Genomic DNA, 15395 nt, shown 5'->3' on the forward strand with positions numbered 1-15395 from the left:
AAAATAGCCAGTTTCTTTTACAGTGTAGGCTGCAAGTACAGTCTTGCAGAATTAAACAAATGAAGCCCAAAGACAAACCTTCTGTTCCTGCAGAGCTTTTCAAACAGGTCCAGTGTCTGAGTGTAGTTAGACACTAAAACTACTTTGTCATTACTGGTGCTTTTTGTAACAGCAAGGATGTAGTCCAAAACCAGCATCTTTCCTGGATAAAAAAGAAAGAAGAAAGCTAGAGCAGAAGTTCCCAAATTCCAGACCTTGGAGAGGCACTTGATAAGATGCTAAATACAGTCTCATGGTTGCCCGTGTTAGGCAGCACATTTGTACTGTTGAGTTCCACAGTACCTGAAAGCTGGGGCTCCACAGATTTGGTGCTGTACCCAGCAGGGAACAAGTCCAGGGCTCCCGTAAAACCTTCTTCCTCTTCCACACACTTATCATGGATAAGAGCAGGGTCTGGAGAACAGAGCTCAGACTGTGGAGTGCACAAGGGAGACCAAAGAAAACCCCACCAACAGTGCAAAAACCGAACCCATTACATGACTGGAACAACTCACGATTGCAGAGCTTCTTCAGGGAAGTGATGGAAGAGAGAGATGACACACTGATTTTGCCCTCCTTCAGCTCCTCCGCTGGCTTGGCTTGCTTCAGGAAGTTCTTATACAGCTCAGCCTGCAGAGGTGTCAGCCTGAAACAGAACAAGAGCTCTGCAGTCCCAGCCTGCCCCCAAACCAACCCCATCCTTCCTCCTCCATCCACACATTGCGTTCCTTTTAGCTCCAGTGCTCAATTTTTTAGCTACAGCACAGACAGCCTAGAACCGCCTCCAAGGGTGATGGTAGAGCATTGATATCTCAGCCCAGAGCTGGAAGAGAAGCTTGCAGATACTCTGCACGGCCCAGGGCTCTGCTGTACACGGCTGCCCAGAGCACACCAGCTGGCTGGCAGAACCACCAGCTGTGGGTTGTCAATCCCTGCTTCAGGAGGAAAAACAACATAGTGGCAATGGCTACAATCTCTTTTCTAGAGGGAAGCAGTCACCATAAGCGTTGAAGGGATTTTTGCAACTTTTTAGTCCTTCCTGTTGCTCCTCCCTTTTCCCAGGTACAGTACAAGCTTTTTGGTACCTGCAGCAGACCACCTGCTCAATCTTCACCGGCAGGTATTTGGAGAGGATGTCTGAAGTTCTTCGGATTAAACACCTGCAGGGAGGGAAATGAAGATCGGATGCTCGGATGACATCAAAACTCTGTTTTATCAGTATTATTCCTCACGAGCTCAACACAAAGTCCCTTTGATATCTAATCTCCAAAAGCCTGTGACAGTCCAACGCAAGGCAAAGGCCAGACACCCACCATCCACACTAAGCCACACTGAGAGGCTCCATCAGCCCATGCTACAGAGCCCAATATAACCCACTGTCTTTGTGAGGCTTCCGGATTTGGTTCATAAGATTTAGGTGGAATTATGCCTGATCCCTCCAACAGAGCCCAGTCCCTTATGAGAGAAACTCATCTCTTCTTCAGACTACCAACGGCATTCTCAACTTGAGCTACAACACACCAGTGGCATGGACAGCCAACAAGGACAGGATTTAACCACCACACACCATGGACATAACCCAAAGTACAAGCAGGCAGCTCCCCACGTAATAACTTAGTAGCCATCCTCAGCCAAGATGGGTTCATTGTCTGGCCCAAGATTTCAGCAAAGGGCATATCCTTTGGGGCTCTAGAAATGCCCCATGGAGTGGTTCTACCACACTTCAGAAAAGATGGGATGGACTAGAAAAATTGCTGAACTGAGTAACCAGAATAAGAAAGAGGTGCAGAAACCCAGTTCTGCCAGGAAAAATCAAAAATATGATGTTATGAAACCTATAGAAGAAAGACAGCAGGGATATGTGACAGCCCCAAAATCTGTCAAAGGCTGTTAAAGAAAGGACTAATCTGGTCTCCAAACCCATAAGCAGTAGGATGAAAAGTAACAGGCTTAAACTGCAGTAAGGAAGATTTATGTTACACATTAAGAGCATTTTCTAACTGCGAAGACAGTGATGCCCTGGAAAAGGTGTCCTGGGGAATTTGTAAGGTTTTCAGTGCTGGGTGGGGGTTAAGTAAGGGACGGTTTAGGTCTAACACCTTCTACCCTGGGACAGCAAGATGGATTAGATGCCCTCCCCAGGGCTCTTCCAGCCTTAGACCTATGATTCCACATTATCTTCACATCACTGTCTCATTTGTAATTCCTACCAAATTCAACTGATTCATCTGTTACTACTTATGTGCTTTATCTTCCCTATTTGTGTATCATGACTGTTGCACAATAAAGGAAAGGACACAGACCTCGACACAGCCAGGCACAAGCATTCCTGAACACACTTTTACACCCATTTTCCATCAACTACAAAAAAAAGTAACTGCACTTCAAGAAGGAATAAGCTCTTCTCCTCCCAACCTTTCCTTTCTCCTAGGCTTCTGCAAGCTGACCCAAGACAAGGTCAGGGCTGTCTTTATAGAGAGGCTGTACTCAGTGTGAAATGCAATTTACTGTAACTATGAACTGCAGGATTGTATTAGTGATGGTTGCAAAAGTTGATTAAAAAAAAAAGAAATGAAGACACCAGCAATGCTGAGAATTCAAAAGAGTCTCTAGTAAGAGTTCTTGTCGAGGGAAGCGATTGCCAGCAGATGTGGATAAATTGGTTGTATTCATGAATAGAAAAGAAACCAGGTTTAAACAAATACCAAAAATCAACCAAAGAGAAATAAGACAGCATTTTACATCACAGAGGTGCTTCTTGGGGATCAGAAGTCACATCTCTGACCCTAATAGTCTAATCCCATTAGCCCTACAGAGCCAGCACAGCTATGAAAGTGTGAGCTGGACTCTTTTGTGACTTGGGCAATCAACAGCAAAACTGAGCGACATTCCTTATACTCTTTCTGTCTGCCACTATACATCTGGGCTGGATGGATCTCAAGTCTGACCCAGTCTACACTGTAGTAATGTTAACACAAATAAAAGGATGCTACCTGACTGTTCAGATCCAAGGAGAAAACAGAAACTTAAGAGTCAAATCATGATTCCGTATCTGAGTACATTTGCTTGGGGGCGACTGCAGCTAACTGTGCCATTTCAATGTGCTATTTTTCAGACTGAACCTACATGCTATGCAGATTTCTTAGGCAATAAATACTTGCACAATCACTTGCTGAATAGACCTAACTGGCAAGAGAATTCATTACAGCTACAACTGTAATTTGGAGAGACACCAGCGCACACCAAGGGTTTATGCAAAAGCTCTGCAAAGAGAAGAGGGATGAAGTTCACACCTGTTCACAATGCTGATCAGCTCTTTAAGCCTCTCTTCTCCTTTGTGTCGCTCAGCTTCACTTGCATCCGCATCTCTGCCTTTCAAGATGGGAATTTCAAAATGTCTTTTAAATTCCTGTGCAGTCCCTGTACAAAACAGAAGTGAAAAGGTGACAACTACTACCAAATAACCTTTGATCAGTACCCCCCAAACCCAGTTATCATACCACAAGTATGGGGCCCATCAGGTAAAACAAACTCTCGCCCCATCGGTATGATTTGTTTTCCTTTCTAGCCAGGAAAGATTCAAACAAGGCAGGCAAATCTGTACAACGGAAAATCATTTTGTACTCCAACAACAATGCACTGCCAAAGGTCATACAATTTTAGTTAAACGTGAGTCCAGTCGGGCACGTATGTTTTTGCTCACATTCCAGCTATACTTTTACTCCCAGATTTTGTCCTTGCAAACAGCACAGGCATTACGTGTGCCTGTTCCAAAATTATCTGTGATCAGTTGCTTATTACTGGTCACAGGCTGAAAGTGAGAAAAATGACTACTGCATGCATGCAGCTTTGCTGGCAGTAGTTACAGTATTAACCTCATCTCAGAAAGAACAAACTGGAAGTACAGGGAGACTAGTCTTGCCTAAAGTACAGGTCAAGGGGGCAGGGGAAATCACATCAGCTCCCTGTAATAACTACCCAAAATTGAAGCACATGGAAAAAGCAGATGTAGAACATCTACCACTCCATCCCGTCCTTTCCTTGAGAAATCCTGTGGGCAGAAGAGCTGAACAGAAAAAGATACAGCCCAAATGCTGCTTGTAAGACTAAGAATCTAATGAGTGGTGTTTAACTAGAGTTGTGCGTGCACTGGAATTAATGAGAAGCCTCTTGGACTGGACGCCAAACAATCTGAGACAAACATGGGTGATGAGTTACAGCAACAAGGAAATTATTTACAGATTGGTTTATTTTTATTCCTTGATGGAAAAAATGACCTCTCTTGACAAAGACAAGCCGCTCCACACTGGAAAGCAGTAGACCTGCTCCTAACCCAGTGATGCAGGAGAGGATGCAAAGACTACTTTACTTTTAAAATTATAACAGAGCTTGCAGACATAAGCAGAGCATAGGAGCCAGAGGCAGAATATTTCAGTCTGCTACCAGCAATTGTAGAAGGTGTTTGAGCCTGAAAACTCACACTAATCAGTATCCCTCCTCCAGACTCTTTTCTTTCTATCTCAGATGAAGTTAACCCCATATTCACAGGCCTCCCTTGCCTTAAAAAACAAGAGCAGTCTTAACTCCAAATGCTAGACATCACACTCAGCTTTCTCTCAGATTATCTGAAAGCTGGACAGCAGACTGCCAGAAATTCAGGCTTTGCTGCTTAACTCTGCCACAAGGTACACCATTCCACCTTTGCACCAGTCACTTCAACCTCCTGTGCCAGATGGATACGAGAGAGAGAGCACAGAAAAGCTGTCTCCCAGGCTGCCTCTGCACTCAACACAGAGAGCATGTCACGTCAAACCCTCCTCTCCACAGAGCCTCTCCTACAAAGACATCATTCCTGGCTTAGATTTCTGAGTTTGCTACAGCCTGGGAGTGTTGTGGGAAGTACCATTACAAGCTGGCTCTTCCTGCCCAGGAACTCCTGCAGTATCTCCAAGGGCTTATTGTCAGAGAAACTCCTAGCCTACATGGACATTTTGCTACACAAGATCAGCCATGTAGTACTCAGGCTTATATATTCATTTTACCTTAATAATTAATTCCCCTTCCAAAACACCTGTTAGACTGGTGTACTTTAAATTACAACCTTCTTGAAACAGAGCTCTGGTGATATACAGCTTCTACAACAGGGGACCCTGATCTAGACTTTCTGCATACAAACTGAAGGAGAATAAGTCTCCAAACTGTACATGACCTTTCCTCTCACTAATGTCTTGGTTGCTGCTTTTACTGGCACTGGTAGCTAGGGGAGGCCTTGCCAGCAACTTCCCCCCTCTGTCATGTCTCACACATTCATGTCTTACCTAGGATGCCTGAATTGACGAAGTGCACCAGGCTGAAATATTCAAGCAGGTCATTCTGAATGGGGGTGCCTGAGATAAGGACTCGTCGAGGTGTATTTAAGCTGTTGAGAGCCTGGTATGTTTGGTTTTCAGAGTTCTTCAGTCTATGGCCCTTTGAAAAAAGAAAAAAGGAATGAAGCTGATAAATCCAGTGGCCCTGATGGGAAGCAGCTTGGAGATCCTCATCAACACTGACATGCTGTATCTCCCACAAGGCATCTCACCACTTTTCCCATTCCTGGTAGTGGACTAAGTGTTGTACGTGTATTCAACTGTTGTGACAGACTTCTTTCAAAGGCAAGAATCTGGTGGGAAACCTGAAGCCATTACGTGAGAAAACATGACGTTACAAGCTTCCAAGACTAGGAACATCTGAGTCACACCCAGGCAAGAGGGCCTACCATGAAAATAACCACCACCACGTGGTCTAACTATAAGAACTGTTTCCTGTTCAAAGATGGGGACATTTTCAGCTACCAACTAGTTACCGGTCCAGAGTTCAGTGCCATTGCATCACTAAAGGTCAAGATCACAAGCCATTCAGACCACCTATATCCAGGACTGCCAGGCCTTTGCACACTAATAAAAAGAGGTTCTGCACCTCTTACAGGGGTAATCTGAATACAGGCCCCATTTCCCATGCCTGGGAAAAGCAACTTAATTAGCATCTGAGTGCTATGCTGTAGGACAAAAGCATAAGTGATGAGATGCTTTTTACAAGTGCCAGACCACTGCAGAGCTCAGTATTTATTGGGAACATAGGGAAGACACAAGGCCAAGGACCTGCATTCCCAGCATCCCTAGCTGCTGGCCCCATCCCAGGGGCAGTGAGAGGTGTGGAAGTTACACTTGTGAGGATGCTTGCTCTTTTTAACCTCCGAGCACTCTTCTAGCAAATACAAAACCAAACCACTGGGTGGCACCGCTATTTAACAAATCCCCTCTAACTGGCAGTGGCAGACACCTGAACCATGGCTGAGGCCCACAGCTTGATCATTTCAAGGAGGCACAGGACACTTGTTTTATTTTGTCCTTCAGAGCATCTCTGGCTCTCACTACCTATAACCACAAATAGGGAGCGACAAATGACAAAACAACTCCATTTCAGCCGTGTGAAAGCAGAGCTTGACAACACAGGCTTGGCAAACCTAGATCCAGCAGTCAGCGAACAGGGAGTCAAGCCAGGTCTGTCTCTTCTTGAACAAGAAACACGTGAGGTAACTCCTCACCCAGCTCACCTGCCTCTGCCCCAAGCAGGAGGCTACAGAGAGGGGAAGAGGAACCCACCATGGGAGTGCCCTTCAAACTCCCGCACAAGCACAGATAAAATGGCTGACAGCAGCCAACGCTACACACAAGAGCATGCTGAATCACAGAATCATTTAGGTTGGGAGAGCCCTCAGGAGTGCCCAGTCCAACCTCTTGCTCAAAACAGAGCCAAGTTAAAAATTACTGGGGAGAACATGAGGCCAGGCCAAACAGAAAGCACTTCTCACTTTAGCAAAGACAGACACAAACAAATGAAAACCAGATCAGTGAGCCAGGGCACTACCATCCCAACAGAGTAAGGCCTCTTTCAGAGTCAGAGGCAGGCTGTGGACCTCCTTTCTGCTACATATTTCACATCGAGAGGACCCTAGTAGGTGCCCCCACCCTGCCAGGGACCTATGAAGTGGCCAGAGTTACCACCACCTGGATTTTCTTCATATCTCAGCTCCTGAAAACACCCTCTCTTGTTCAGGCTCAGCCAGTATGGATGATCCGGTTACCCAGCGCCTCTCAAACACCAGAATGGGTGCTGTCCACAGCACCACTTTGTTTCCCACTGCCCTCCCTGCTTTTAAGAAAGCTGAGCCAGTTTTGCCCAGATGTCAAGAAAACATCAGGAAGAGATTCTCTTTAAAGATTCCCCTGTACCTCATCACATATGACCAGCCCAACACTGCCCTTCTGTAATGCCTCGGCGTGGAGTCGGAAGGTCTCATAGGAGATGATCAGGATGGGTGAAGGCACTCGCAGGCCACGCTGGTTCATAAAGCCAACTGTGGAGGGAAAGGGGGAAAGGAAATAAAAAGGGATGAGGAAAACTAATAGAAAAGGGTTCAAGCTCTGTAGTCAAGACTTTTGCCTTAAAAATCTAGGAAAACCTGTCTGTTGCATTTACTCTATAGCATCCCTTCTACCCACGTATACCCATGCTCCCTTGCCCACAACTGTCCCCATTTCCATCCCCCTCCCACCTCTGCCCACTCCTTTCCTGGCTTCTGGCTGGAGCAAAGAAGAGGCACTGGGACTGCCCTAACTTAAGCACATGACTGGACTTGAATTATTCCAAAAGATCAACTATTACCAAACAAGTAAAGGCCTGATCTAAATATGTTAGTGGAGAGACTTTCATCAGTCTCCTGAGCTCTAATGACAGCTCAGAGATGTTCACATCAGCTGCTGTAGGCTTCTTCCAATGCAAGATTTTGGCCTAAGCCAGCCAACCGCACCGTTTGCAAACATTTCTGTACCTAGTTTACGGTCAATCTCTTCTTTGGAGCCTCCATCAATGGCCAACGGCTGGATCCTTCCCCCCAGCCATTTCTCTACTTCATTGTACCAGTTTCTCACCAGGCTGGAGGGAGACACCACCATGGCTTTCTCGATTTCAGGCTTGCAGTCTGGACTTTGCCGGAGAAGCGTCCACATGAGTGTGATGCACTGCAGGGTTTTGCCCAGCCCCATTTCGTCTGCCATGATACAGCCATGACTCCCAGGGATCCGCCGGCTTGTCACACAGTCCCAGAGGAATTTCACTCCCTGCCAAAAAATTGTTCTCTCAGAGCAGGATGGGGACACCAGCAGAATGACAGCTTCATTACAGCTTCATTACCGCAACGCACAGGACTGATCCTACAACAAACAGCAAATCTGTGTAGCACATCCCTGGGGACATGCAGTGTTCTAATGAGACAGAGGGAAATCACCCGAGACTCAGGAAAAATGCAGGCACATCTGGTTTGGAACATTACTGGTGCCAAGACGTACCTCATAACATGCACAAAATCTTACTACATTTTAACTGTACAATTATAACTAGCTTCCTGAGATGAATTCCCAGAAATTTCTACCCTTGGCTGCAGTAGATAGGCCCAGGCCATCAGCTAACCTGCATCAATCACTGCAAACAGGTTAATCATCTTAACAACACCCAATTAGGTAGTTTTAAAAACACAGGATCACAGACTGAGCAGAATTGTTTCTGCTGCCTGATTAACTCCCAGAATACCCTCAGCAGCCCTCATCGCTTCTGCCTAGAAGCGCAATGACTCACCTGGGGACTCAAGGTCCAAAGCAGATTTAGTTTCAGAGAAGACAGGGCTGAGGTTATAGCCCACATCATATCGTGGGAGAAGAGCTCAGCCCTGCATTAGGCTCTGACATATCACCAAGACAGATAAAAGGGAAAAAAAAAGAGACAGACTCTGCAAAATGTTCCTCTATCATGTGATGAAAGAATCAGAGAAAACCAGGTCATTGTGCTGAGAACGTACAAGCTCCCTGCATTCTGTCAACAGAGCAGGGAGTGAGGGACACAACCTAAACACACCTGGACAGATTCACCCCTCTGTGCTCCACTATTTAGGACTGGAAGATGAAGGTGCAAGTGAAGGTGCTCCAAGTCCTTTTCTTTCTTTCTTAGGCCCTTAACAACAGGTTAATGAAATTTATTTAAGCCAGTTGAACAATTATGAAATACATTACTGACTAAAAGAGTGCATTTGACTGGGGATCCAGTTGGATAACCTCCCAGCAACTGGGCAAAAGACATGACAAAGACGGAGCGAAGCTGTACAAGTCTAGGAGCATCACCTGAATAAAGCAGCGCAGGAATCTTAGCAGGCAAAGACTTATTAGTCAGACTAGAACAGAGACTGCTTTATGAGAGATATCTAGCTGTCAAAAAACAGGCAGTGTGCCTAGGGCACCAACATAACTATCATTACTTGACAAAAGCACCAGCAGGCAGTATCTTACCCAAAAACAGAGTGCCTCCAGCTACGTAGCCAGAGACGAGCATTACACTGGGTCACAGGTTCAGTACCAACTCTGAGATAAAAGTACAAGCTAGGAGCAGCCTACAGCACTCTCAGAGCCATCTGAAGGTCTCCCATGCAGGGACACATCCAGCTTGACCTGCTTAGCCTGCAAGATCAGCAATCACAGCTTCCATCTGTGCTGCCTCTAGGCTTAAACGATAATATACTGCATCTGTGATGAACTTCAAACTGTCCAGATACCTACATTAGCTATTTGGAGATTAGTACACGCTGCTTCAATATTGTGATGTTGCACATATTTAGGATACAAAATGTTTTTCGGCACTCTCCACTGGCGAATTCCAAGTCTATGTAGGTCATGGACAGCTCACACCTACAAAGGGTAGCCTCTGAATAAAGCGCAATGAAGTAGGAATCTACTCCGCACTGTGTTGGGAACCATGGTACCAGAAAGAAGAGCTTCAGTGTTTCCTGGCTCAGACTGCGGATCCAATTAATTCTGCTGCCCAGCAAAACACAGTGGTGGACAGTCTGCCGTGCCAACTCAAGACTGGGCTGCAACATAATTTATTGCAACCATATCCCATCACCTTCCACACCGCGTTGCACTCAGCAGAGCTACATCTCCAAACTTCAAGGTAAGTAAAGGCTGGACTTTCAGCCCTGACTCTGCAAGATTCCATCTCCCTGCAGAATCTGGTCTTTTCCTAAGGTATCATTGGTGACACAAAAGTCAGCCAACATGCCTTCCTAGACCTGTGCAACCAGTACACGATGGTCACAGGAACCCCCCAGTTTCCACTGTCAGCGGACCTGACCTACAACCCCACAGAGAACACACCTGTGCATTAGGCAGCATCATGTTTAGGCTGGGAGTGCTCTGACCTGCTAGATCAGAGGCAAGAGAAACTTCTTACCCACAAGAAAGCAGTAAATTTCCACATTTTTAAGGGCAAACAGGACTGCTGTAATACTCCCAGCACGTCCTCTCGCTTAACACAGGACAGAGAACATTTGCAGCATTCAGGCCTCTAAGAAGATGGTTAAAACAAGTGTTTCACTTTGCAATTGCAACAGGCTAGAGTCTGTTAGACTGTCACAGACCGTTAGTCTGCGAGGTCTATGTAGACCTCACAGTTGGTGGGTTACAATTGCAGCAGAGGAACTGCAGCTTTTTGAAATGCACCAAGTCCTCCAGCCATACCCTCAGGTCCCGATGGAAAACTTACTTCTCTCTGATGGGGCCGTAAAACACGGCTGAGGACAGGATCCACCACAACATGGACAGGTGCTTTGTCCCTGCAGGAGGCAGTCAAGGAAGAAGACAGTGTGATTAACGAACTCGGCACAGCATATGTTTAGTTTTTTTAAAATCTCACTGCTATACTGAGGACTCCCCAGTGGCATGAGGGAAGCAACTGCCAACAAGAAAGTGAGAAATGGAGTAATTCAGTTTTGAGAATGAAGTCACAGGGGCCTGATCTACAACCTAAAACATCAGTGAAACCATGTATTCGGGCTGTGGTTAGAACAAGGGCAGAATGTGGTTCAGAGACACAGTTTAAGTGTCATTATTATTTTCCTTGTTTCAATAACAATATTGTAACCGCATTACTGGAGAGAGGAACCCCTTCCTCCGTCCATGAAGATCCAGCTGACAGGCCTTTTAAGTCATAACAACAGCACAGAAGGAACTACTTAAAAATAAAAACCATTAGGCAGCCTAACATTTGACTGTCAGTCATCTCCCTTTGCTTGTCCCTAGATGCTGATGTTTCCTGACTAACAACTAAGCCGTAAGATTTTCTAAGCAGCTTCTCCATGTGCGCATCCTCATTCCCTGCATGAAACAGCCTGTGGAAGAACGCAAACAATCTGGCACAGGTACCTTCCTTCTTTGATTGTTACCATATCTGAACCAATTCAGAGAATACTTGGAACCAAATTTCCCTTGATGTTCAGACCCCAGTTCAGACACATTTGGGAAGAAAGCACACAAATCTACACCTACAAGGAGGTCAGAGCTGAAGCATTTGTGCCAGGTGATGACTCACTTGTCTATTTTCAGCTGGTCGTGGGCACTCAGCAGCGGGGGCTCGTACAGAATCAGAGCTCCTTCCTCAAAAGGGTCATGGAGAGGACTCCTCAGCCCTGCCCGTTTGATACCCAGCGCGCGCAAGCCCAGTGGCCCTGAAAGCAAACAAAGGCACAACTCAAAGAAAACTTCTTCCTGAAAGAAAGCAGAGCCTTGCAGAAGAGTCTGATTACGTTTAGGAACAGTGAATTAATTGGATGCTGGAGTGGAGATGCAGGCACAACTAGTGCAGACAGCAAACCTACGCAGGGCGGTTGTTTGGCAGCACTCTGCCAGCACACAGTGGGTAGCTCTGCAGCAGGAAAGAATAGAATGAAGGAACAGAGGCAACGATGGAGCAATGGCTCTGCCCGCCACATTGGGTGCACCAAAATGGGCACGACTGGGTGCAGCAGATGCCATATATGCTGGCACACAACAGTATAAGCTCTCTTGCAAGGTGACTGATGGCTTCATCCCAGATCTGTGCCACTGGCATCCAACCGTAAACAGGCACAATGTCTCCCTCACCTATCTCTGGGCATTGCAGCTACTCCTAGTACCCAAAGGTTGTTGTTCTAGTTCTTTGAAAGACAAGCAGGGTTCCAGAATGTATGCCTCAGCAGCTCAGTAAATATATTCCCACACACATAGTATATACTGGGTCAAATCCTCTTTTTGGATCGCCTAACCCAGGCTTAGCCAGAGTTGTAGCTTTTATGCAAGGTCAGGAATTGATCTTTAACAGTGATGAAGTTTTACAGTATCATAGTTAGCGCCATACTGCCATTACCTACTCTAGGGTATTATTTTCTTTCTGCTGAGCAATAGTAGATGTTTGGCCTTGAAGCCAATTTCTGTGAAAAGCAGAAACCAAGCACGAGTCCCTTTTTCTAGTATTATATTTTGATGTCACAGTTTTGGAATGGAGACGAACACAAAAAGAACATGCATAGAAATCCCTTTTCCCATCAAAACTCAGGCAACTCTGCTCCCAGGATTGATTTTGCTTGGGAAAGATTCAAGCAGGGTCAATTTGCCCGCTGCTTGCTAAAGCTCCTTGCGAAATGAGAGCGTATCACAAGCTGAGGCAACAGTGCACGGCACACCAAGAAAAGAGCACATGAAACAGCCTCATCATCCAATTAAGAGAGGAAGATAACAGCGACTGAAAGCAGCTTCCCCAGTTACAGTTGTTTCAGCCTCCTGACAAATCTGCTTTCCCACAAGCTAACTTTGTCAAACTCTTTTGGGGCTTGTCATTTCATAGTCAGTGTCTGCTTACAGACTATTTTTATGACTAAAGTTTGAGCGAAACGTTGATCTGCATTTGAATTTTTCGGCTGGAGGGTGAAGGGGAAGAAGGGGACAAGAGCAGGCCCATTTGTTTGAGATCTTGTGTTTCACTGATTCAAACCAGCTGAGGCTCTGAATGTCAAAACTGCCTTGCTTTGAAGATCACCTTGAGACTCAACACACCAAGCCAAGTAGAAAGAAAGCTGGCACATATTATCTTCTTCACCTACAGCCTTCTGTCTGTTAGTATCATCAGGGTATTATTTAGATGGTAAACCTTCATCGCTTGGAATTCATCTTGCTTTTGTATTTGTGATATGGTGTAAAATCTTCTGGCACTACATCAAATACAGAGCAGTAAGAATACAAAATCCAATTCTGAAATGTAGGATTATCCAAACTAAACACTGGTAAGAAATATGAAGACTTTGCTAATGTGCCAGTATTTTTTTTTTTTTTTTCCAAAGTTAAGTCAGGATTTCTGGAACATAGGCATTGGTGCAAAAAATAATAATCCCCACAGATATATTTGACAGGCCCAAGCATCATCTGTTTTACCCGAGTCAGCCAACACAGATGATCCTTAAACCTCTTCATCTTACCTTTATAATTTGGAATGGGGACTTTGAAGGGTTTGGACAAAATGCTGCGGATAAAAGCCTCCTAGGAATTCAGAAAGAAAACACACTTCAGAAGTCTGACATCAGAGATTGCTCAAGAAGGCAAACCCAGGACATTTTTTGAGAACTCAGTTTTGGCAAGTGCTGAGAGTCCCTCTATTCAAGCTTCAGCTCCAGCTGTTTTCAAGAATATCCAAAAGGAAGAAAGTAACAAACCAGCACAATTCCCCCCACCAACTCTGCTTTTCAAAACTATTTTCCTTTGAGTTTTCTAATGCATGAAATTGATTTTTCATAAGTCCCATCTTCTCAAATCCACTAGCACTATTCACTTCTTTAAATGCTATTGCTTCCCCCTGCCTTGGTAACTCAGTCAGGCAATTCATTTCCTCTAAAGGAGCTGGGTTACCGTTGTAGAAACATCCATGCCGGACCAGCGAGCACCCAGCCATTCTAGCACCCGGTCTCCAGCAGTGGAAGTCCAGAGAGAACCAGGCAAGCAGACAGCACTTGAGCCATCTGTATGGAAAGCTACCCATGTCCCTGGGCACTTGAGCCATCTGTATGGAAAGCTACCCATGTCCCTGGGCACTGTCCTTCACCTAGACCCCACAGAACCATCTTATTCAGCATTGTCCTTCACCTAGACCCCACAGAACCCTCTTATTCAGGATTTCCATTATAGAAAGTACCCCCACCACACCTCCTTCAACATTTAATGGTTGCAGCTAGCAAGAGGTGCATCCTAAAGACTCTGTGTATGTGTGGCACTTCCATAACACCTCTGATTAAATGGGTCCGTGGAGGCATTTGGACTCCCTTGATGAATGAGCTCCATACGCAACCCACCTGCTACGGTGTGCTAGCAGTAACACCCACTTACATGTTGACTGCTATCCAGGCAGTGAGGCCTGTTGGTCAGCTGAGCCAAGGGTTTCCGGAAAGGTGACCTGTAACATTCTCCGCTGCCCGTCTCACTGACAGGCTTCTGTCTCTTACGAGTCTGAAAAACAGAATCAAGAAAAAACAACTCAGGGGCAGCTGGTGAGACCAGAAGATAGATGCAATACTGTCACACTCAGTAAGCACCTAACCACACAGACAATCCACCCAGCCAGCTGAGTATCTCCAAACAGACACAATCATTACTCACCCCCACTGCCAAAGGACAGAGCTGGCAACACCACCAAGGTCACCATGGTCTGCAGTTTAACCTGCATGAGGGCTAAAATGTTCTCCTAATTACAAAAATAGCTACCACCTTCCAATCTGTAAAAGAGCAGGCTGGTCTGTACTAAGATTCCTGCCCCCCCCCCCCCGGAAAAAAGCAGAAGAGAAAACAAGGAACGGTCAATAGCACAGAACAAACTACATGAAAGTCCCCAGAGGTTCCCACGGCATCTGTTGTTACACAGGTGAAAGGCCTCACACTGAAACCTAAATTTCAGACACTTAGCAAGGCATGAAGATAAATAAGTCATTGATCTGTTTCCTGTTTTAACAGTGCTCTTCAGATTGAGGCATGGTTTTAACTACCTGCTGGCACAGAAAAAGGGATTTGACATAGAAAGCACTAGGTGAGACTCTTTGACCTGTATGACATAGAGCATAGCATCATAATGTTCTGTTTTGTCTTAAACATCTACTTATTCGTAGTTACCAGCCCTCTCATAAAACACTCAGAAGCTCTCCCAGGGACAGTTTTTTTCCATAACTACGAAGCATCATCTATACACAACGATGTTCTTCTACCAACTACGTGCCCAGAGACAAGTTCTCCCCAAACAGATGAAAACGGCGTGAACCTGAGGCCTGATCCACAATCCCCAGAAGACGGGGGCGATAACAGACCCCGATCAGGCACCAGGGACAGAACTGGGCAGCAGCGGGTCCCCGGCCACCGCACCCCACGTCCCTCTGCCCATGGCTAGAGAGGCTCCGCTTCCCGCCCCCCCGCCCCAGC

The 15395-nt window shown here is 45.8% G+C and overlaps 1 protein-coding gene across 1 annotated transcript in view; it reads right to left on the reverse strand.

The window, feature by feature from the left end:
* RAD54L (RAD54-like (S. cerevisiae)) overlaps nt 1-15395 on the reverse strand; it is a 24182-nt gene that overhangs the window by 4285 nt on the left and 4502 nt on the right. The window contains exons 2-13 of the mRNA XM_009326613.1: nt 14316-14435; nt 13415-13475; nt 11497-11632; nt 10672-10741; nt 7913-8201; nt 7314-7438; nt 5358-5508; nt 3333-3459; nt 1125-1199; nt 555-685; nt 343-453; nt 79-202 (exon numbers count right to left, since the gene is read on the reverse strand). Of these exons, the coding sequence (XP_009324888.1) occupies nt 79-202; nt 343-453; nt 555-685; nt 1125-1199; nt 3333-3459; nt 5358-5508; nt 7314-7438; nt 7913-8201; nt 10672-10741; nt 11497-11632; nt 13415-13475; nt 14316-14435 (1520 nt within the window). The remainder of the gene's footprint in view (nt 1-78; nt 203-342; nt 454-554; nt 686-1124; nt 1200-3332; nt 3460-5357; nt 5509-7313; nt 7439-7912; nt 8202-10671; nt 10742-11496; nt 11633-13414; nt 13476-14315; nt 14436-15395) is intronic.

Source organism: Pygoscelis adeliae, unplaced genomic scaffold (assembly GCF_000699105.1).
Source record: "Pygoscelis adeliae isolate BGI_AS28 unplaced genomic scaffold, ASM69910v1 Scaffold306, whole genome shotgun sequence".
Lineage (NCBI taxonomy): Eukaryota > Metazoa > Chordata > Aves > Sphenisciformes > Spheniscidae > Pygoscelis > Pygoscelis adeliae.